The sequence below is a fragment of the Rattus norvegicus genome, chromosome 5, assembly GCF_021556685.1.
Source record: "Rattus norvegicus strain SHRSP/BbbUtx chromosome 5, alternate assembly SHRSP_T2T, whole genome shotgun sequence".
Classification (NCBI taxonomy): domain Eukaryota; kingdom Metazoa; phylum Chordata; class Mammalia; order Rodentia; family Muridae; genus Rattus; species Rattus norvegicus.
In genome coordinates this window covers 159,606,987-159,629,994 of record NC_141538.1, presented here as the reverse complement: position 1 = coordinate 159,629,994, position 23,008 = coordinate 159,606,987, and the positions used below count along the sequence as shown (strand labels likewise).

The following is a 23,008-nucleotide window of genomic DNA, read 5'->3' as shown; positions in this document are numbered from 1 at the left end:
GCTAGGAACATGGTTGGTGCTCAGGCCAGTGCCTGCCCATGCACCATCTAAGCTGGTTTCTTACTGGTATTACTGGACCATGCCTGACTAGTCCTTTTCCTTTTTTTAGTTTCTGGAGACCGAACCCAGGGTTTTCACACATTCCAGGCAAACAATTTGCTACTTGGCTTGATCACTGCCTAGATGTGTCACCTCTGAACTCACAACCGCCCTGACTCTCCCCGGCCATCCGGTCAGTCTGAGAAGCCAAGAGTCCAAATGAGTGAATATGGGTGCCACCAAGGCACAGGACACGAGACTCACCGGGGATCGAAGTCAGCCAGGGTCTTGAGGGAGTCGGGGGCTCGGATGAGCTTGTCCAAGATGCTAACAATGTCAGCAAACTTGGGCCGGCGGGAGCGCTCTTGCTGCCAGCATTGCATCATGAGTTGGTAGATGGCTGAGGGGCAGTCCATGGGCGTGGGGAGCCGGAAGCCATCGTTGATGGCTTTCATGACCTAGGGGACATAAGCAATGGGGTGACCTTAGTGGGAAACCACACGGAAATGCTACAGGCCTCCCTTGGAGACCCCAGCACAGAAAGGAGAGCCCAAGAGACAGATAAGCACCCTTTCCTAAGTACATACACAGTTTGAAAGCCATCCATGGGGCAGGTGCTGAGGGGCTGCCTCCAGGGCTGCAGAGATCAGCCCTGTGTGCCCCACGATTCAGCATCCTATCTCTGTCCACCCCACAGATGGGCCTCTCTCTCCCTGCCATGTCTTAGCCTGTTTACCTTACATACATCTCCTAGGTCTCTGCAGGGATGTGACCCCTAAGCAAAATCCCAGGCCTCCAGCCTAGGCAAGGCACGAGGTACATGGTGACATACACATGTATATGTACACACACATTCATATACCTACATGCAGATATAGCCACATGTACATATCGCACATACATGTATACACATGCACACCACACATGAGCATGTACTCCGTACACTTCTCCTTTTTGTCTGCTTTTGTATTCACTATAAGCAGAGGCTGGGTCCTGGTCCGTGACAGGCCACAGAACAAGTACCTGTGTTATCTCTACTCAAAGCAGATTGATCCCAGAGCTGTCCTGTCAGGGCCCAGAGGTCGGGCCCCAGGGCTTACCTCATGGTTTGACAGCTCCCAATAGGGCCGCTCTCCGTACGTCATCACCTCCCACATGACAATTCCATAGCTCCACACATCACTGGCTGAGGTGAACTTGCGGTAGGAAATGGCTTCTGGGGCTGTCCATCGAATAGGAATCTTGCCGCCCTGCAGGAGACCCAGCCCAATTACTCCTGTCCCAGCCAGAACTCAGGGCCCTTTCTCTTTGGGCCTAGAGTCACCCTTGACTCCTCAAGGCCCTGGGTCCAGTGTAATAGCTGCTTCACCTTCTAGCCCTCCACACCCTAGGACTGACATCCCTGTCTCCAACTCACACTAGTGGTGTAGGTGGCCTCAGGGTCATCCTCCAGCACACGCGACAGGCCAAAATCGGACACCTTGCATACCAGGTTACTGTTGACAAGGATGTTGCGGGCGGCCAGGTCCCGGTGCACGTAGTTCATGTTGGCCAGGTACTTCATGCCAGACGCGATGCCCCGAAGCATGCCCACGAGCTGCAGTACGCTGAACTCGCCGTCCTTCTCCTGCAGAGCATAGACGACCCTCAGTGCTGACCGGCTGGCTCCAGGCACCGAGCTTCCACCCTCCCGACCACAGACCCTGATCTTACCCTAAGGAACTTGTCTAGCGCTCCATTCTCCATGTACTCTGTGATAATCATCATGGGTTTGTCTGTAGGGCAGACACAAGTGTGAGCGAGGCCAGTAAGCATGGGGAGGTGGGGAGGGGCCAACCAGGGTCAGGTGATCCTAGGAAGCAGCCCCTTCCTTTCCCTGACCACCTAGGGCCAACCACCCCCCAACCCTCGAACCTCCCAGGCCTCACATTTAGAGACAACGCCCTCCAGGCGGATGATATTGTGATGGCTGAACTGGCCCATGATGCTGGCTTCACTTAGGAAGTCCACCCGCTGCTTCTCAGTGTAGCCGGCTTTCAGCGTCTTGATAGCCACCGGTATCTCCTTCTTCCCAGAGGAGGACTTCAGCGTCCCTTTATATACCTCTCCAAACTCTCCTGCAGGTGGACAAGGTGTGGGAAGCGTCATTAGTGAAGCCCGGGCATTGGAGCAGCTGATCGGTCCCAGGTGCACAGCAGGTGGGCCAGCCTCACCTGCTCCAATGACCTTCTGCCTGGAGACACAGGATGGGTGGATCTCGGTGGTAAACTTGAGCACGGCCTGGTTGGGGTCTTCGTAAGTGTGAGGATCCACATATGTCTTCAGGGGCTTTAGTTGTTCTGGAAGGGGGAAAGAGAAGCGGAGGCACAGCTCGGTGAGGCGTTCCTGGGAGGTGGAGCCCTAGAGAAGGGGTAGCCACAGGAAGACTGGGATCCAGGGGGTTCCACCAGCAAAATGCTGGATGGAGCCTCTTCTTACCTGACTTGGAAAAGTAGACGTCCTCAGAGGACTGACGGGCCCGCAGGTTCCTCCTCCTAGAGGGGACCAGACACACGTGGTCAACATAGCCTGTACTAAAAGGACCTCCCAACCATGCTCTGGCCTCACCGCTCGGCCTTCGTATAGGGCAGAGGGTGAGAGGGAAGGCCGGAGGCCACGAAGTCCACTCTCCCCAACGGCCACATAAGTAGCCGTGAGCCATAAAGAACTAGTTAGCTCATCCTGCCCGCTCATCTACCCTGTCCCGTGTCCAGAGGAAGCGTGGACACACCGTTAACAAGGAGCACACCCGATGACGGTGACACACTGTGGTCCCTAAAGCTCAGTCCATCCTCCCAGGAACTGCAGCCCCCATGGGCCTCTCTGCCTTTCTGTACCCAATCCTGACCCTGGCGGAGCCCGGGAGGAGGTGTGACCAACCTTCGATGGATGAAGAAGCCAATTCCCGCTAACACTAGGAGCAGGACAACGCCAACAGCCACACCGCCGATCACCGCCATGGTGGCAGATCCTTCCGTGGCTGTTAGGGGAGACAGCTGGTGAGAGTCCACCCCAAATCCTACAGACACACCCTGCCGCACCCCAGGGCCCTCTTAAGGGACCTGAGAAGCCTAGGCACAGGCGGCATCATGCTTTTTTGAGACAGGGTTTCTCTGTGTAGCCCTGGATGTCTCAGAACTCACTCTGTAGACCAGGCTGGCCTCGAACTCACAGAGATCTGCTTCACGTGCCCCATGGCTCGGCAAGGATTTTTTTTTTTCTTTAAAGATTCAGCACTATTTTTTTATATTATATATTCTAGTCACACTTTTCCTTCCTAGACCTGCCTCTCCTCTGGTCTCCACACCCCACACCCTTTTTTCCTTCCCTTTTAGAAATAAAAGAACAGAGAAACAAAACCAAGAAAAACACACAAAAAAATGGGAACCGAAACCAAAATATAAGTAAGCGACCACTAAGATAAACAGATTTCTTTATTTTTAAATATATATAATGTTCACACACATACATTTATGTACATATATAACTACATATATGTATATAAAAATATACATGTGTGTGTATGTATGTATGTATGTATGTATGTATGTATGGGTGGGGTCCGTATGTGTGTGTGATTGCAGGTGCCTGGCAACAGACACACACGTGGTTGAAAGCTGCCTCACATGAATGCTGGGAACCTGGTCTTCTGCAAGAAACCTCCTGCTTAACTGAGCCACCTCTCCACACTCCCAAGGATTTTAAACCCTGTTTCACAGCCAGGCAGAGAGGGGCCCTCCTGGCGGTCCATGGAGGAAGAATTAAGAACCCTAATCTTTAGTTTGTTCTGTTTTACGAGTTTCTTTATCTAAATATTTACTTATTTTGGTTGTTCTGAGACAAGTTTTTCTCTGTGTAGTCGTCCTGCCTGTCCTCAAACTCCGGAGACCCGCCCTCCTCGGCCTCCCAAAGTGCTGGAATTAAAGGCCACCGCCAATTTTTGAGGCCAAATCTCTTATAACTGATGTAACCGGCCTCATCACGTAACCAAGGAGACCTCAAACCTCTGTTCCTTCACAGGAGCACAGCACGTGTTAGGGATTGAACCCCAGGGCTTGGGGATGCTGGGTAAGCATTCTACCAGTTGAGCTCTACCCCAGACTGATTCCAGTGCTTTCCATGCGAGCTTTGAACTCGGGCACATCAATGTCAAAACCACAGCTTCCCACAGCCCTTAACCCTACCCAGAACACACATTCTGGGTTCTACCATCAGCCTCAGTGCCTACCCTCCCCACATGTGGCTGCTCCACGCCCTGGCTAAAAGGAAGGGCATTTCTAGACTTTCGGGCCTACTGCCTCCCCAGCCTCGTCCGACTTAGTTCAGGGTCCCCCGACTCACACAGCGTCTGGAACTCGTGCACTTTGCTGCCGGCGCCCTGGCCCTCCTGCGTCAGCGCCTGCACCTGCACCAGGTATGTAGTACCGGGAGCAAGGCCATCCAGGGTCACGGAGAAGCCGTCTGTACGGTGCACATTGTAGCTATTGGCATCCCCCTGTGGGTGGTGGTGGGGAGAGGAGCAGGCATGAAGCTAAGAGCCAAGACCCCACCCACCCTGTGTTATCCAGCCAGGCAGATGCTCTCTCTTAGGGACAGGAAACTGAGGTTCAGGAGGACAGACTCCCCGGAGGCCAGAGAGGGAATATACACCCCCAGGACGAGCCCACTCTAACTGGCTCTGAGAACCCAAAACATTCTCCCCTATAAGCTTCTGCTGTGCTGTCCCGGGAGACCTCAGGCCTCGGTTTCCCCCAGACGCAGAAGGGAACCCCTCCAGATTGCTGTGCCCACTGAGCGTCTCCATGGCCTGTGCCGACCCTCATCAAGTCACCTTCTTGCGGTAGGTGACTTCGTACTTCCACACACGGCTCTGCTGTGGCACCGGGATGCTCCAGGCGACACTCAGGGAGGTGGTGCTTCGGTCCTCCAGTCTCACCTTGGGGGGCTCTGGGCAGAAGAGGGAAGGGAGAGGTGTGAGAAGCCATGCAAGGGAGGGATAGAGACAGAGTACCGCATGCTTCAGGTCCTGCCTGGGGTTCTGGGATTTCCTGTTATGGCTGCTGCCCTGACCGCAGAGGCTAGCCCATCAGAGGTGCTCTGGGGACATTCATGACCATATAAATAACAACTAAGACACTAGCTGACTGCCACTGAGTTAGTTTTTCTGGAGGTCAGGCAAGGCTTGAAAAGCCTTATATGGTCTATTCTACTTCTGCGTGAACACATTTGTACGAGTGCATATTGGTATGCAGGCCTGCGTGTTAAACATAGAGGTCCACGTAGGTGTCTTCCCAGTCACCCTCTACCTCGTTTTCTTGAGACAGAGACTCACTGAGCCTGAAGTTTCTCTCATTCAGTCAGGCTCCATAATCAGTGAGCTGCGGGGATCTGCATGCCCCCACCACCCTGGCCCTCAAGTTACAACCAGTGCTCGGGAGTCAAACCCAGGCCCCACGCATGTACGGCAAGCACTGGACTGAGTAAGGCACCTTTCCATTCCCTGATCAAAATAGATTTTCAAGAGCATCTCTACTTCTGGAAAAAAAAGCATTTAAAAACATCTCCCGAGGCTGGAGAGATGGCTCAGTGGTTAAGAGCACTGACTGCTCTTCCTAAGGACCTGAGTTCAATTCCCAGCAACCACATGGTGGCTCACAACCATCTGTAATTGGGATCCGATGCCCTCTTCTGATCTGTCAAAAGACAGTGACAGTGTACTCACATACATGGAATAAATAAATAAATAATCTTAAAAAAACCAAAAAACAAAAACAAAAACTCCAGATGTAACTCGAAGTCCCAGGGCTGAGTGAGTCGTTCATATAGGTCACTGTGTGTGTGTGTGTGTGTGTGTGTGTGTGTGTGTGTGTGTGTGTGTGTGTGTGTGTGTGTGCATGTGTTCACATGTGTGTGCGAGCACGTGCATGTGGGGGGGTCAAAGGTTGTCTTCTTCCATTGTTCTCCACCTTGTATTTTGAGACAGAGTCTGTTACTGAACCCAGACCTGGTTGTATCAGCTGGGGATCCCCTATCTTTGCCTCCATGGGTCTTAGGGATCCGAACCCGGCCCTCAAGCCTCTGCAGCAAGGCACTTTAACACCCGAGCCATGTCCCCTGTCTTTCCTTTGCCTCATACCAGCTTTGAACTCATTATGTAGCTGAGGGTGCGCTTGAACTCCTGATCTCCCTGCCTCCACCTTCGGAACATGAGTTCTGGGACGTGCTACCACTCCTGGCAGAAGTCTTAACGGTCTAACCTGGTGCTCACTACGTAGACAAGGAGGGATGAAACTCGTAACCACTTCCCATTGCCTCTCTGCACACAGCTGAGTCCCGGGTGCCTGTCACCCAGGCAGGTCCCCTGGGTAGCCACTACCATCCCTGGGCTCACCTGTTTGGTTAATGCTGACACTGGCAGTCCGGAAGCTTCGGCTATTCACCAGGTCTGAGACGCCATTGCGGGCTTCGACAGTGAAGGTATAGTTCATGTGAGGCTCCAGGTCGCTGACTGTCACACTCGTGCGGGTCAGGGCCTGAGGTGGTTCTGAGTATTGCACACTGGCCTCACAGGACCCACACTCGCCGGACTCTGGCCAGCACTGTTCGCAAGTGACGCTGTAGACGATGTCCTTGCGCCCACCGGTGTCCTGGGGGGCCGTCCAACGCAGTTCTACTTTGGCACCCATGCCGATGGCCGTGAGGTAGTGGGGGGCAGAGGGTGGACCTGTCCAAAGGGTAGAGGTCAGTGGAGCTGCCCTTCCCCCACTCCTGCTCAGCCACACACACACCCTCTGGATCTCTGCAAGACTCACGTGTGCAGGGCATGGACAGTGGGTCCTCAGGTGCCCTGAAATAGCCTTCTTCACACTGGCAGGAGGTGGCACCCTCAGTGGATGGCAGGGTATGCTCCGGACACTGCAGGCAAGGGCTCTCAGATGCCTCAGACTTGAAGAATCCTGGAGAACAGGCTGAGAGGCACAAGGAGAGACAGGAGGTCAATTCCATATGCCATTCCCCAGTCGTGTTCTCGCTGATAGAACGTCACACCCACGGCCAGCGTCTCCTGGACACCAAAATAACCTGTCTCAAGTGCCCCCGAGTTCCCCAAAGCCCGGGACATCAGATGCCAGCTGCCTTTTGCAGAAAATGTCACACCTTGAAGCTCTGAAGGACCACAGCTCAACCTCCAACACACACACACACACACACACACACACACACACACACACACACACACCTCCCTGTAATCTGCTTTGTGCGGACAGGCTCAGCGGGATCTCAACTTGTACAGACTGGAACTGACCAGTGTAGATTTTATCTGTGGAGCTCACCCTTGACGGGTCAGCTGGCCTTCCCCAGTCAGGATGCCCCCCTGCCAGGGCTCCTCTACCCTAGGACTCCATCTCTTTCCTGTTCCGGGGCTGGCCTCCAAGAAGCAGGAAAGGCCGGGCCCAGCTCTTTCCCCCAACTCATTTCTCCTTTCAGAGGGCCGCCAGGAAATAGCTCTTCCTCCTCTAGCGGGCCATCCTGGCCAGCTGGCTACACGGCCAGGCACCTGACTCTGGGGGCTTCTTCCTCCTCGCACCTTACCCTGCTCCCTGCTCCAAGCTCTTTCCTGGCCTCCAGGCAGGAAACTGCTCAGACAGGAGGCTCACCTCACAGGGCTGGCCAGGCGCTGGTGGCTTTGGAAGAGGCTTTCCCCAGGTCCTACAATAGCCCCTTTTGCTTTTTCTGCAAGGAGGGTCCTGAGGTACCATTAACTTCCTGCACCAAATCCCCAGCCTAGCCCCATGTGGCTCATGGACACGGAGGTGAACACTAAGGCTCTTGAGTACAGGTAGAACACAGGAGTGTGTGACACGTCCACATGAAGTAGCTGGCAGAGGTCAAAGAGGGTGGCCAGGCCTCTGAGGAGCCAAAGAGGATACTTCAGCTGGGGTTCTTAAAGGCTGTGTTCAACAGGGCAAAGGTTTTAGAGTAGGGAATTAGGGCTACGCAAGAGTTTGTCACACAAAAGGTACGAGCAGCCTTCTAGACACAAACAGAAGGAACCACAGCAAAGACCTCGAACGCCAGGCAAAGAAGTCGGAGAGCCCAAGAGGTGCCACTCCATGTCTGATGTAGAAAATGACAGTCACACAGGCGCTGTAAGGAAAAAGTCCTGGACAAAGGCTTCCGGACATGGGGCAGACCTGGCCCTTCATAGCCTGAGTACAACTCCAGGGACCCTCCAGGGAAGCCAATTTCAAGTCCCCTGCCCTCATGGACCCTTTGACCAAGCCAGGCTGGAGAACAGAGCCCATCTCTCCTTGGGAAATAGAATAGAGGCGGTGAAATCGAGATGGGACTGAGAGCAGGCACACACACACACACACACACACACACACACACACACACACACACACAGTGAATTTGGGTACCTATTGTGAGAAAGTGTGTGTGGGGGGTCATTCCGAGCCAAACAGCTGGACAAAGGTACCCAACCCGAATGCACCCACCCCGAATCAGTTAACCTGCACAAAGCTTGAGTTCCTAAGGACGAAGCACCTACTGTGTGCAGGGCCTGGACTCCACATCTATTTAGCCCTCAAGGTGATCCTTTACATGTGGGTGTAGCTAGTAGCCGCTACCCTATTCTGCATGTCAAAAGGTAAACTGAGGATGCCAGAGGCTGACCACCTCTCCTGTCGCCCCCCTTTCTGTTCCCAGGAACAACTCAGTTTGGAACTAAGTTCAGTGTCGGTGAGACATGAATCCTGCTGACCTGCTTCACCAACCAGTTAAGTCCAGACAATAGCCAATAGCCTGAAGGGGAGCGCCCACATCCCCAGGACCACCCCCCGGAGTCTGTGGAATTAGCTACAGACACCTCCTCCAAGCTCCAGTCTCCTAGTGAGTTTGAGAGAGCTGTGTGTCTCTGGCCTCCGTTCCATAGCTGTTACAATACGAAAATATCTCTCTCCCTCGCCTAACTTTCACACAGAAGCGAGACGCCAGGCCCCGCCGGTCCCTAATGCTCTCACTTAAACCCGGCAGCACCTGCGAGAGAGCAAGTGTTGGTTCCCTGGGGACCAAGGTCAGGGGACTGGGAGATGGAGGTTCCAGCCCCCAAATCACAACCACTTCTTCCCAGCCCCAGCGCTCAGCCTACAGAAGAATGGGGGTCACAAAGCCTGAGCCACCTGCCCACCTACCCCTGCTCCCCACCATCTCACGCCAGGAGAGGAAGTGGGGGAAGAGATGGGTTCTATTCTTTGGCCCCAGAGCCTGGGGGTGGCCTGCCTCACGGCAGGAAAAAGGGAATTTGGAGAGATTTCCGCTGCGGATATGCCAGATAATGCAGGGGAGGCGGCGTCCACAGGGCATGCTCCTGCCTGCTGAAACACACTGCCCCCTCCTCCTCCAACCACAGAGCTCTGGGGCACCACAGACCCTGCCTGCCAGAGTTTGCAAGTGTCTGAGGAGTCCCAGGAGACGTCGGGAAGACCACCGAGGACCTTAAGAATCGCCTAAATTTCCCCCAGCACCTAGAGCAAGCAAGCAACTATGGTCTGTCTTTCTCTCACACACAATACGTCCTCCACACCAAGTACCCACCCCGCTTGCTCAGCTGCTCTATAACCTCGACGAGCTACTCAGTTTCAGGGCCCCTGGTGAGCCCGTGGTGCATTTATTACTCAGGTTCAAGTTTACCAAACAGAAACAAGCCCAACCTACGTGTCTGGCACGATGCTGAGAACTGGGATGTGGTGGTGTGACTGAGAGATTAGCATCTTCTCAGCTCCGGGGGAATTCGCAGCCTAGCTTTTATGCCTCATTTGAAATGATCTGTGCACATATGAGGATCCTCTCTCTCCCCTCCCTCCTTCCCTCCCCTCCTCTCCCTCTCTGAGACTGCCAGCCTCGAGAGAGCGGGAGTCTGTTTTATCTGCCCCGTGTGTGTGTGTGTGTGTGTGTGTGTGTGTGTGTGTGTGTGTGTGTGTAGCTCAGCACAGGATCTGATGTAAAGGAAGTCTCAATGAATCGGTCTTGAATAAATACGGAAATGGGAAGGAGGGAATGAAGGGGTGAATGAATGAATGAAGAAATGAATGAGAGAATGAGTGAGTGAAGAAACGAAGGAGTGACTAGATGGCAAACTCGTAAGCACACCGTCAAACACGCCAAGGGCTGCAGAAGAGCCTCCCCAGGGACATCATTCGCTTGGGGGACACCCACCTGGCTGTCGGGTAGCCTGACTCGGGCACACCTGGGGCACCTGTGGAGTGCATCTCTGGCCCCAATTGCCAGGCAGGCCTGGGCCACTCCAAGCAGAACTGGGGCACAGGCACTGCAGCGAGGGCTGCACCCTGGTTTTTCCAGTTCCCGTTGCCCGCCCCTCAGGTGGCAGTGCAGGGTGACTCAGGGACAGACGCCCTCTGTGTGGAGCTAATCCAGCTCCTTGTGGAGCCCCTCCCCAGGCCCAGCCACCTCCCAGGCTTTGGGTGGTAAGGTCGTGAGGTCAATGGGTCAGTCCTGAAGGCCATGGGCCTCCCCAAACCAGGAGGAGCCGGCAACCAGAATACCACCTCGCTAGCCCGGCTGTGCACGTGGAGTCTGAACTTTGATTCCTGCCAGGGAACATCAACTGTGAGTTACTGACCCAGGGTGTAGAAGGTGCCCCCAAGAGGCTCTGGGGTGCCTACAGAAAAGGGGAGCCCCATTGCCAGTTCTCAGGCCTCATCTCCTCTGCCATATGCCCTGGGCGCTATCTGTGGGCATATCCGCCCCCTAGCAGATAAGCTAAGTGCTCCCCTCCACCCACCCGACTCCCCCACCTCCAGCCTTTATCTTGTTTGCTTTCTCTGTAGGCCTCCTTCCTTCCGCTCAGGGGACCCACTTACCTCCGGTAACCAGGGAGGGGCTGAGCCTGCTTGGCGGGGCTATTAGGGCACAGAGATCAGAGCACAAGGGGGTGAGGCTGGGGGATTGCCACCGTGACCCTTACCCCTGAAATCTACAGAAATAAGATCTGGTGTGACTATAGAGGGAGGGGGCATAAGCCTGAGAGTCACTATCGACAGCTCTTAGAACCCCCAGTCCCCCACAGTGCAAGGGCTGGGTGGGCCCTGGGTAAGGGAGTCCCTTCTCCCATCTATCCCAAGTAACGGCACATGTAAATCACATGTAGTAACATCACATGTAAACCACATGTAATAGCTCAGACCGAGCTGATCGAGAAAAATGACAGCTTTTAGGATCTGATCATAAGGTGGTCAGATAGTGTGTACAGAGAAAGGATAAAGCCCAAAGGGGCGTTACCATGGTTGCACGGCCCCACAGACAGGTGGGGATGGTGTACAGCCAGCCACCTCCTCTCAGGCTCTGATCTCCTCATGTGTAAAATGGGAAAGTCCGCACCCTCTCTGAGTGCTTTGCAGACCATAGATCTTCTCATTACAGATGGTTGTGAGCCACCATTGGTTGCTGGGAAGTGAACTCATGACCTCTGGAAGAGCAGACAGTGCTCTTAACCTCTCAGCCATCTCTCCAGCCCCCAGACCATAGATCTTGCCTGTGAAGTGTTTGCTCTAGTACATGGAATGAAGTGTCCCTGCATGTGAAAGGCGGCCAAGAAACCAGAGCTGGGCAGAGACATTTTCCAGAGGCTGGCCTTCCAGCTGCTGGGCTGAGCCTCTGGCCTAGGCCGCTGGCCACCTGCTCACCTGGCCTCAGACTCCCTGGGCCACTGAAGTGAGGTGCCAGTCTGGGCCGGGTGGGGTGGGGGCGCTGTGGAGGCCAACGAAGGCAGGAAATAGAGACAAAGGAGCCCCCAGGGAGAAGGTAGTCAGCCCAAGTGTCTCCACGGTTCCCTGGACAGAGCTGGGGGGGTGGGCTGGAGGAAGGCTGGCTCATTCCTGACATAGCTCTGGCTAGTGTGGCAGGGCAGCATGCCCACCTGTCCACCTGGAAGGCACCTCCTTTCCGCTGACCACTTAACCTTTTCCTGACCAGCCCCAGCCTTCTTCCCCGGGGAGAGAGCACCCCCAGGAAAAACAGATCCACAACCAGATGACTCTGGAAATGACCTTGACGTGGTGCAGGATGACTTCAGGGTGCCACACCACCTCTGTCATCAGTAAAAGCTGTAACAGAAGCACCTGAGACTACAGGCTAGAAAGAGAGAGAGAGAGAGAGAGTCAAGAGAGTCCCTCTCATGTCCCCCACTCACGTCCCCAACACACCCGACAACGGCCCTCCAGTCACCCCGCCCCTCCCTCTGATAAAGCCCAGTTCCGATGCCAAGACCTGCCATCCTAGAACTGCCCAGAGAGCCCATCTCAGTGCCAAGAGCTGAGTCAGGGATTCCACAGGATCTGGTCATTTCCTGTCCCACTTCCTGACCCACGGCAGCCTGGGCACTGTTGTGCACCGTGAGTTAAACCCTGACCTAACTGTGATTCCAGGCAAGCTGAACCTCAGTTTCCTCTCTTCATCTATTCAGTGGGACTACCAAGAGTCCCAGACTCACAGAGAGGACCAAACAAACCTCAGGGCACACCGCTGTCAACCCCTCGGTACATGGCCCCAGGCTGCTGAGCAGAAGGTAGAAGCAAGAATTTTGAAATTAATCGTATTCATCACGACGGCGTGCCCATGCACTCACGGGCACTCACACACATCCGTGCATGCCCGCCCCACACATGTGTGTGAAGCTGGTTCTCTCCTTCTACCTGCTTTCTGAGATTGAACTTGGGTTGCGTGTGTTGCCAGACTTGCAGGGCAAGACCCTTTACCTGCTGGGAGGAGGTGCCAGGAGACAGAGCAAGGGCAGTAGGTGGCTAGAACTAAGAGAGTTCTGCCAGCTAAGTCAAGTGTCCCTCCTGGGGGTTCGTCCTCAGGCTGAGCTGGGTGGATTCCTCCCGAGGAGGGCTTTTTATAAGCTCTTTATAAACAAAGCTTGCCAAGAAGCCTGATTCCCCACAAGAAAAAGGAGCTAGCCCAGTGCATGAAGACCCCCCTTTAGCCCCCCACTTATCTCTGCAGGGTCTGAATCACCAGGGTGGAAAGTTTTCAACCGCCCCTCCTCCACCCCCGCATTCTTGTGTTAGGATGTCATGGGGGAGGAGCTCCTGGGCCCACTCGCTCTTGTCCTGTCCTGCACCCCCCCCTTCCATGGTCATTGTCTGAAGCCGAGAGTGTACATCTGAGGTCACCTAAGCAGGGGCCCACCTAGGGAAGGGGGCTCGATCAGCAGAAGGCAGCTGGGAGGAGTGGGGTGATGGGAAGTCACGTGACCAGAAAAGTTGGTAGGAGACCCCTCCCTCATCCGAGGGGGCCCATGTTCTGTGTTAAGTGAGGTTCTAAGAACTGACTCGGGAAGCATACAGACCACCTATTAGAAAGGCTTCGGGGTCTTCCAGCCTCCTTCGTAGAAAAAATAGATGTGCAGGTGGAGGTGTTTTTTATCCCCATTTTGCTCAAAGGAAAGCTGAAGCCAGGGGATGAGAGGGAACTCCTCAGCCTAGGGTCATCCAGCAGGCTAGGCTCGGAAGGCCCTCAGCCCCCAATTTCTCAATACCCAGCTTATCACTGCAAAAGCAGCTCCCAGGGCCTTTCAAAGGTCAGCAGCATTCCTCGCGCACTGCCTGCCCCAGTCGGTTCCAGAGTCATCCACTGCAAACCCGTTGTCCATTTCTGCTGTCACAGGCCTTGGCTGTCCCCACAGCTTCCGGTGTGTGAGCTCGCTAATGCCCAGACCTGTTCTCAGAGAGTCACCCAAGCGGGTCTCCACAGGTCATCTATAAACCCCCACAGAGGATCTCTGGGTCCGTGGCTCTACTGAGAGCTAACTGCACCCTGCTTCCCAGCTCCTTCCATCCACTCCAGGTGACTGGAGCATACCTTGGGTCTGATTCAACAAACGGCTAAACTGCATTAAACAATGGGCTGAAGCCCAGAGAAGTTGGGCAATTTGTTTGAGGCCACACAGCAAGAGAATCAGAAACAGCTCCTGGGAATAGACTTGAGAGCCCCAGCAGGGCAGCACCTATTCACGGGATGAATCAAAAAAATAACAGCCTCACTCACCGGTATTTACCTGTCAGGCGCTGACGTAAGCACTTTACGAGCATGAGGTCATGTGATTATCACAACTACCCCCCAAGACAGATACTATGACCCTCTCTCTCTTACTTTACAGATGATGAAACTCAGGCCGGGGAGTGAAAGAAAGGGGGAAAACTAGAAGCGCTGGGAACCGGAAGCCAAGCTCAAGCCAAGCTAGGTCGTCCTAGAACCCTAACCCTGGCTCACAGTCCCTGCATTGTCCTGTTCCCAGGCAACTTCCAGTCACAGGGCCACAACCCATGAGAGTAGAGACATCCACCAGAGCAGCCGCATCCCCAGTGTACTAAGATGTTCCAATCCCAGAGCAGTGACCTCCCACTCCAGTTAGGCTTCTCTGCCACCCCAGCGACCTCCACTCACCTTGGCAGGCGTCCTCCACCTTCTCGTAGCCTTCTTGGCACAGGCACTGCCCGATAGGCACCAGCCACTCACCATCCACCGTGCAGTGCATGAGAGGCCCCTCGCCCCCATAAGGCACCACAGCGTGGTCCACGCAGGTACCGGCCACCGTGGCCAGGGGCTGTGCATCTGAGACGGCGACAGCAATGGTCTCAGGGAAGCGGGCCAAGCTCTGAAGCATCTCGGGACACTTCTTGTAGTAGACACGAACAGAGAGCAATGCCACACAGGCACCGATGTCCTGGAAGGCCAGGTAGAAGCCCTTCCGGGTAAGGGGCCCCACCATGCGCTCCTCCACATTCAGCTTGACATTGCGAGCCTCGAAGTCACTGCTGACCGTGATCTCGTCAGGGGCGATGGTGTCGATCTTGGTGAACTGGCGCTTCTGGAAGTTGGTGCCATAGTCCACGTCTGACTCTGCATAGTAGAGGTTGAAGGTCTCTTTGCAGGAGCTGGCGCCACCCGGAAAGCTATTGCAGTCTCGCACGGTGAACTTGAGCTCAATAAAGATGCGCTCGGCCTCCTCCCGGTACACCCAGTTGGTACGGAGCCAGTTGTCCTGGTCGCCAGACACCACATTGCACACGGAGTACATGTAGATAGGCATGTCATTCATGATGTTTTGCATCAGGTCCCACTGTGTGCGTTAAACAGGTGAGGGTTAGTCGGGGAGGGTGGGGACTGAGTCCCATGGGACATAACTTCCCAGTTTCAACCCTTTCCGGTATCTTTGTTCTATTGAGACAGTGTCCCATGTAGTCCAAGCCGGCCTCGAACTCACTGTCATGAAGGATGACTCTGAACATCTAATCCTCCAGCCTCCACGTCTAAATGACAGGTATGTACCACCACACCTGACTCTCAGTTCTTAGTGCCTTCATTCTACCGGGAGGAAAACTAGAGCCTAGAGCAAGGCAACCAGAAAACAGCCAGGCCAAGACATGGCTGTGGGTCTTTCTGGCCCTAAGGTCTGGGTACTGAGTCTCCCCATCAGTGCGCCTGGGCTAGAGTCTGGGGCACTTGGGGCATCATTTATGCTCTCTAAGCCCAGAGTCCCCATCTCCACAATGGGAGCAGGGCTGCTGAGAGGATGCATGACAAAACACTGAGTCAAAAACGTGGTGCTCAGGGCTATGACCATAAGAAGCAGCTAGCATCGTGTCACTGTGAAGGGTCATCGCTGTGCGCCATGGGTGTTGACAGATACAGTAAGTGAAGACAATGGATGATTCTCCCAGCCCCTGGAGGTGAACAGCTCATGTTCACAATATAGTTCAGGCTCCTCCACGGTGCCTGGAGGGGGCTATGTGCCCTTAGGAGCTCCACGCCCCTTTATCCTCGGAGAACTTGGCATATGGCCTGGCTCTCAGGGCTGTGTTCTGAACTCTTCAGCATGGGAACAACTGACTCAGCTCTGAATCCCCAGGGCCTCTAGGGCAAAGAATATGCGCTTAGGGCGATCTCAGATGAACGAAATGTGTGAATAAAGGAAAGGAAAAAAGTCAACAGTAGGGGGCTGGAGAGATGGCTCAGCGGTTAAGAGCACTGACTGCTCTCCCAGAGGTCCCGAGTTCAATTCCCAGCAACCACATGGTGGCTCACAACCATCTGTAATGGGATCCAATGCCCTCTTCTGGTGTGTCTGAAGACAGCTACAGTGTACTCTAATTCACTCAGACCTGGCCAGCTGTAGAAACTGTCCCAAGAGTTCCCAAAAGACACACCCCTCTCCCTGTCTCAGAGTCCCAGGACCAACATATCAAGAGTATATTGTACTCAAGGAAAACTGAGGTCCAAAGCACAATTAGTTGTTAATTTCCACAGCCCTCAGACTAGGAATCTGAGGTCAGAGCAGGACCACTAGAAAATGTGCTGGAAAGGGTGATGTTCCCAGTGGGGGGTAAGGTAGAGTAGGAGGGAAGGGAAGGGGCCCCAGGCAGGAAGTCACTGTCTTTATCTCTCTCTTTTCACCCTGTGCAGCCTTTAACCCTTCCCCCCAGTATACAGACAGAGCGGCTGGAGCATCCCACCCACTCTGCTGTCCTCATCGTCAGCTGTCTCCCCAACTCCGCATCTCTGAACAATCCTTTCTGCCCAGCTCCAGCCAGCCCTGGCCTTGGTCACTAACTCAGTCCAGTTCCGTTAAAACACTTTGAAGCTTGGAGACTGACCCAGGCTCCCGGCCCCTCCTTCCCGGTCCCCCTCAGCCCTGGAGGTTACTCACCCCTTTTCCGTAGGGGTGTGTGAGCCAGCCGAGTTCCCCCTTCATTGCTGCGAAGTCCAGCAAAACAACTGCGGGAAAGATGAGGAGAGGACCTGTGAGCCATGCCTCACAGCAGAACCAGCATGGCCTGATGTGTGTGCATCCCGCACCCTGACAACCCCAACCCCAGGATCTGCCCTCGACGTGACCTGGGAAGAAGAGGAACTCAGTGTGCTACACAGCTGCCTGCCACCAGGCTCTCAGCTATGCTGTTCCCTCAGCCCCCCACTGGGAAGGGGCAGGGCGGGGGGTGGGGGGTGGGTGGGGGGGACCTCAGCACAGCGGGATGTCGGCAGCTGGGTAGTGTTAGGGGTGAGTGGAAGAAAACGATGAGAGCCCACTGCCCCATCTGCTTCCTCAAACAAGGGAGCACTTCACACAGGTCACAGAGGACAGGACTGTCTGCTTCTGTCACACACACACACACACCCCCCACACACAGAACACCCTGACCTAAACCAGGCCACCCAGCACACACAGTAGCAGAGGGTACATAGGCAGACGTGCTCCTCTGAGTGGGGTGTTGGCCAGGCCTGGAAGCAGCACACAGCTTGAACCCCAGCATTAGAGAGGCAGAGGCAAGCAGATCTTCAGGAGTTCAAGCCCACCCTGATCTATACAATCAGTTCCAGACCAGTAAGGCTACATGGACAGACTCTGTACCCCAACCCCATCCCCAGTAAAGAGAAAGAAAGGGCTGTTTAGCAAGAGGGGATGTATCTGGGGGTATTTTCCCACTACAAAGTCACAGATTAGAACTAAAGCTTTGAAGGCACGGAGGTCTCTAGGAAGCGCCCAAAGCTACATATTGCTGGCCAGGTCTCCTCCCTGGGAAATTCATTCTTAACCTTGGCAGAAGCACCTGTGGGAAAATGATGAAAGGAAACCATCATAGAGGACTTTCCTGGCCCAGAGGGATCAGGTGCCCAGGACCAGACCATCTCCTCTCCAGAGGTATCTGGAGGGGGTTGCAGAGGTAGCTCAGTGGCTAAGAGCCCTGGCTGTTTTTCCAGAGGACCAGGGTTCAATTCCCAGCACCCACAGCGTAGCTCATGGAAATCTGGTGCCCTCACACAGACATATAATACAGTCAAAACACCAATGCACAGGAATATAAATCAATCAATCAATCAGTCTGGAACTGCCAGGGCTTGGCCTGGCCTGACCTGCGGGCTCCTTCCACCGGTCACTCCTGCTTCACTGCCAGGTGCAGCAGCCACCCAAGATTCTGTTTCTTCTCTAAGACACAGCACCCTGCCCAGAGAGCAAAGTACTGGGGAAACTGAGGCTTTGGACCCACATAAGGTGCCCCCAGATTCAGAAACCAAGGCCTGTGGTTGAAGAAGAAGCTGCAATGTAATGACTTTCCTGGGAAGCAGGTTGGAGATCTGGCCCTAGAAGCAGCGCTCCTCCACACCAAGAGCGAGAAGAACAGCTCTCTGTGGGAAACTGAGGCAGGCTAGGCTTCCAGATATAAAAGGAGACTGGACTGTAGGGCAGGGTGGCTCAGCTGAGGAGTACAGGCTGAGGAGGAGACTCCCTGAACCACTACCACCACCACAATAAATAAATAAATAAATAAATAAATAAATAAATAAATAAATAAATAAATAAATAAATAAATAAATAAAGTTAACCAGTGCTTGCCCAACATGGACAGAGCTCTAGTTCGATCTCCAACACCACGTAAAGCAGATGTGGTGGTGTACGTCTCTGATCCCAGCACTCCGAAGGCAGAGGCAGGCGGATCTCTGTGAGAGTTTGAGGCCAGTCTGGTCTACAGAGCAAATTCCAAGCTAGTCAGGGCTACAGAGTGAGACTCTGTCTCAAACAAAGGAACAAACAAACAAAAAGTATCTTAAAATGAAACTAAAAAGAACAGCTATATATAGAGCCAAGACGATTTCTTAATTGAGGCCAGCCTGGGCTACATAATGACATCTTATTCTCAAACAAAGAAAACCCTTTCTGAAGTTAGACTGTCTCTGTCCTAGGAAGCTCTGATGCTTGGTGAGAAGCACTGTCAGCCTGGCCCTGGCCTCAGACAAGGAAGAGGAGGAAGTCTAAAGTGGCTTAGCAGGCACGGTACCACAGCGGTGGCAGAGGCTGCACGTTAGACAGTGGAAGGTGCGGTGGGTGGGTAGCGGCTGGGATTTGTTCAGACATGCCCGGGGCCTAAGGTTGAGAAACTCACTGTCCTTGTAGGAATGATTCTGGGGTTTCCTGACTCAAGCTGGGTAGGAGGACGAGGGGATGACTGTTTAGTAACTCTAACACGAAGTACACACATACACCACACACACGCACACACACTCATAGACATACACACACTCACATACATACACTCACACACCATACACACACCACACACAAACTCACACACACACCACATACACACACATGCATACATTCACAGATACCATACACAAACATATACCACACACCACACACACTGATACCACACAAAACACACACACACCTATACCACACACAGTCAACACACACCACACACACTCACACATACATACATACACGTATGCACTCACAGATACCACATACACTCACAGACGCCACACACACACATATACCATACACACATACACCACATACACACTCACACACACCACAAACTCACACACACACCGATACCACACAAACCACACACACACGCATACACCACACATACACTCACACACCTATATCATACACATACACCACACACCTATACCACACACACCACACACACTCACACATACACACACACCTATACCACACACACCACACACTCACACATACACACACGTATACACTCACAGACACCACACACACTCACACACATACACCACACACACACTCTCTCTCACACTCACCATATACACAAGCAGTATGCAAAGTACAAGCTAAGCCCTTTGGGCGGGGGAGGGGGGAGGGGGGAGCTTTGAAGGGTTAACCTGACAGGAGGGGCAGCCCAAGCCTGGATCTAGAACAATCCGAGAAGAAAAGAAGGCTTCACGCACCCCAAGGCCTTCCAGCCACAGCCCCCTCCCATGGAAATTCCCTAGAACCAACCATCAGGAACGGGGAGATCCCAGCCGTCACTCTGCTGTGATAGAGGCCCTGGGCTCTGGTAATCAAAGGTTCTGGCTTGGGAGCCCCCCTTCATGACTCTCTCAGGGATCCACCATAAGGCTAGCCTAGGTGGGGGTACCCTGTATGTCCTCTGTTCCTTAAGAGACACTGGGGAGGGGGAATCTGCCACCATAATGTCCCCTTGTGACAAGCTTTCCTGTAATGCAATGTCCCCCTTGCCACCTCCCTGCTAACCTCATCCTCTTTACCCAAGGTCAGCTTATAGTTAAAGAAGGGGGGAAGACCAGAGACTCCGGACACAAGCAGGCTGGGAGGTAGACAAGCCCTTGCTGAACTAAGAAACCCAGCTTTCTTCTGCAGTTCTAACCCCCACCCATCCCAGCAGTTCAGACCCTCCGTGGCTGACCATATTGGACCTCTCTCACTCCTCTGTAAGGAAGAACCTGGCAGTGAAGTGGGTTAGCAAGTAAAGACACTTGTCTGTCACCTGAGTTCCATCCCAGAGCTCACAGGGTGGAAGGAGAGAACCAATTCCTTCTGCAAACTCTTAAGCTCCACGCTTGTACACACACACACACACACACACACACACACACACACACACACACACACACACACACACACGTAAGAAAAAAGTAAAAGTTCACGGTAGGTGGTAGATTCAGCAGCTGTTGAGGACCTAACCGATTCCCCTGGTTTTTCCAACCCCAGCAGAAAGCAGAAAAGGGACTGCACAGCTGTGCGAAGGCTAGAGCGGAGACAGATCATACCTGCCCTCAACTCCCACCAAGCGAAGTGCAACCAGCTGGGTCACGACCCCACTCCCAACCCCCCTCACACAGACATAGTGCTCCTGGGGAGTCCGGGGCTTAGACAAGAATTTTCCACAACTACCGGCAATATGCACCCTTTTTTCTGCTCCATCCCATGCAGAACAGGATTAATCACAAAGGCTGGGGCGAGGAGGACAGATGCACCCAGAGGCACAAGTACAAGATTGTTTGAGGCTTCCCCGCTGGGGGCAGGGGACTGGGGGTCAGGAGCCTGCACAGCAAAACAGACGTCTAATCCTCAACTCCGGGGCAGCGCAGGAAGGCCTCTCTAGCAATCCCAGCTGTCTTTCCCTTCTCCCCAACCACAGTTCCCAGGAAGAGAGAGCCTCAAGTTGAATCAGAAAGAGGGGAGTGAGGGTCCCAGAATCCCTGCCCTGTTCACACCTTGACAAAAGCAAAGTCGGGCGCGCGGGGTGGGGATGGGGGTGGGCGTAATTTGTCCTCGGGATAGGGCCAGGATGTAACACCCCAAGAGCTCCAGTCTGGCCTTTTACCCTCCCAACGTGGAAGGCAAAAAGAATAAGGAAACTTCTTACCCACCAGGGGTTCCTTCGCGCTCCCCCCACACCCCCGTACCCCCGCCTGGAGTCCGCAGGAGACTCTCTATGCCCAGAAGCAGGGAAAAGTTTGCGCTGTGGGAAACGGAAGCCAGCTCCGGCGGGGTGGACAGGAAAATCCTCGGCCAAGGGCCGGGCAGGAATCCCCACCCTCTCGGAGACCCTAGCTGAGGGACAACGCCCCCAAGCACACCCCATGGCTGCGCCTCGGGCAAAGGCAATCTCTGCGGCCCTCGCACCTAGCGTGGCTGGGGCGGGGGCAGGTGATTCACTCCCCCACCTCCAGGTGCCTGGGCTCCCCGTGGCCCCGAGATGACGGCTCCACACCGCGGGAAGCCGCAACCCCACCTGCCGCATTTCCTTCTTCTGAGTCACCCCTTGCTCAGAACACTTGACTTTGGGACTTCCTGTCCTCGCTCCCAGCCCTTAACCTGTCTCCCGAACCTGGGAGGGTGGCTTAGGAAAGAGGGAAGGTGTGAGTGACTGAGGCTGACTCCTGGCGCTCCCAGTGCTGGCCCAGAGGACCCCAGTGAAAAAGCAGATGGGGTTCAGAGTGACCCTTTTGCTTGGTACACGGCGCCGAGAAGACCCCTCCCCAAAAAGCAGGGCCTGCATCCAAATTCCTTCCGCGCGGAATCGGAGTAGATGAGTTAAGTGAACTCGGGTTACTAAGAGTCTGGTCGCCCGGAAAACCCTACTTAGACGCTTCCTTTCCTCTGAGGGACCCCGCGCGCCCTGCGGGGGTCGCGTTCCAGAAGCCGCCACTGGGCTGCAGCCGCGTGGCGGGAGCCGCGTCCCCCTTTCCGCGGCCTCCGAGCCCCAGCCGAGATCCCTTAGTTCCAGTGAACCTGGGATCTCAGAGTATGAGTCTCCAAGATCGTCCCCGACCGCAGCCCGCGCACCCTGCCTAACTCTGCGCGCTGAGACCCAGCAGCCCTAAGTCAGTTTCCAAAGGTGCGCCCCAGAGAGGAGGCTGCCCGCCCGGGGTCCCGTGTCCCGGAGTCCCTGTTAGCTGCGGCCACCTCAGACACTCACCTTCTTTTCCCTGTGCCGCCGCGGCCGCCAGCGCGCAACCCCACAACAGGGCCAGGCAGAAACCGGCTGCCCGAAGCTTCATGCTGCACCCCTCGCTCCCCGCGATCCCTGCTGTCCACACGCCGGCCCGGATGTCTCGCTCCTACCCGCTCGCCACAGACAACTTCTGCCCTCCTGCCCCAAGTCCTTAATGGAAGTTGAGTGAGAACCCGCTCCTGTTCATTCATGCCCTGCGCTGACGTCACCGAAACCACGCCCTCAGGAATGTCTTTAAAGGGGACGGACTGACACCCTGACTGGAGGGCGGGGAAGTCAGGGAAGTTGGGGGTTGGGGGAAGGGCAGGAATTTGGGGGAGAGTTGTGGGGGGCCTGTGCGTGCATGTGTCTGTGCGTGGCCTGTGCAAACCTTGAGGAGTTTGCTCACTTCAAAGCGTCACCAAGGGTTAGTCCCCAGATGTGTGGAATGAATCTGCACCTACTCTCCCCTTTCGCCCTTGAGCTTCAAGACATGAATTGTAAATCAGAGAAGTAAGATAAGGTTCCAAGGTATCCTAGGATGCCCAAAGGCTGCACTACTCACCAGTCAGAGTGCTAGAGGCAGGACTCAAGGCTGGGTCCCGATCTGTTTTAACCACTGTTCCATT

General features: G+C 54.4%; 1 protein-coding gene across 1 annotated transcript in view; it reads right to left on the bottom strand.

Annotated features, from left to right (window-relative positions):
- Epha2 (Eph receptor A2) overlaps positions 1-22,556 on the bottom strand; it is a 28,334-nt gene extending 5,778 nt beyond the window's left edge. The window contains 15 exon segments of the mRNA NM_001108977.1: positions 304-497; positions 1,140-1,289; positions 1,457-1,666; positions 1,753-1,814; positions 1,968-2,156; positions 2,253-2,378; positions 2,518-2,573; positions 2,959-3,058; positions 4,420-4,573; positions 4,910-5,025; positions 6,470-6,802; positions 6,891-7,046; positions 14,548-15,223; positions 16,811-16,878; positions 22,365-22,556. Of these exon segments, the coding sequence (NP_001102447.1) occupies positions 304-497; positions 1,140-1,289; positions 1,457-1,666; positions 1,753-1,814; positions 1,968-2,156; positions 2,253-2,378; positions 2,518-2,573; positions 2,959-3,058; positions 4,420-4,573; positions 4,910-5,025; positions 6,470-6,802; positions 6,891-7,046; positions 14,548-15,223; positions 16,811-16,878; positions 22,365-22,446 (2,672 nt within the window). The 5' untranslated portion in view covers positions 22,447-22,556.
- Positions 22,557-23,008: the final 452 nt, after the last annotated feature.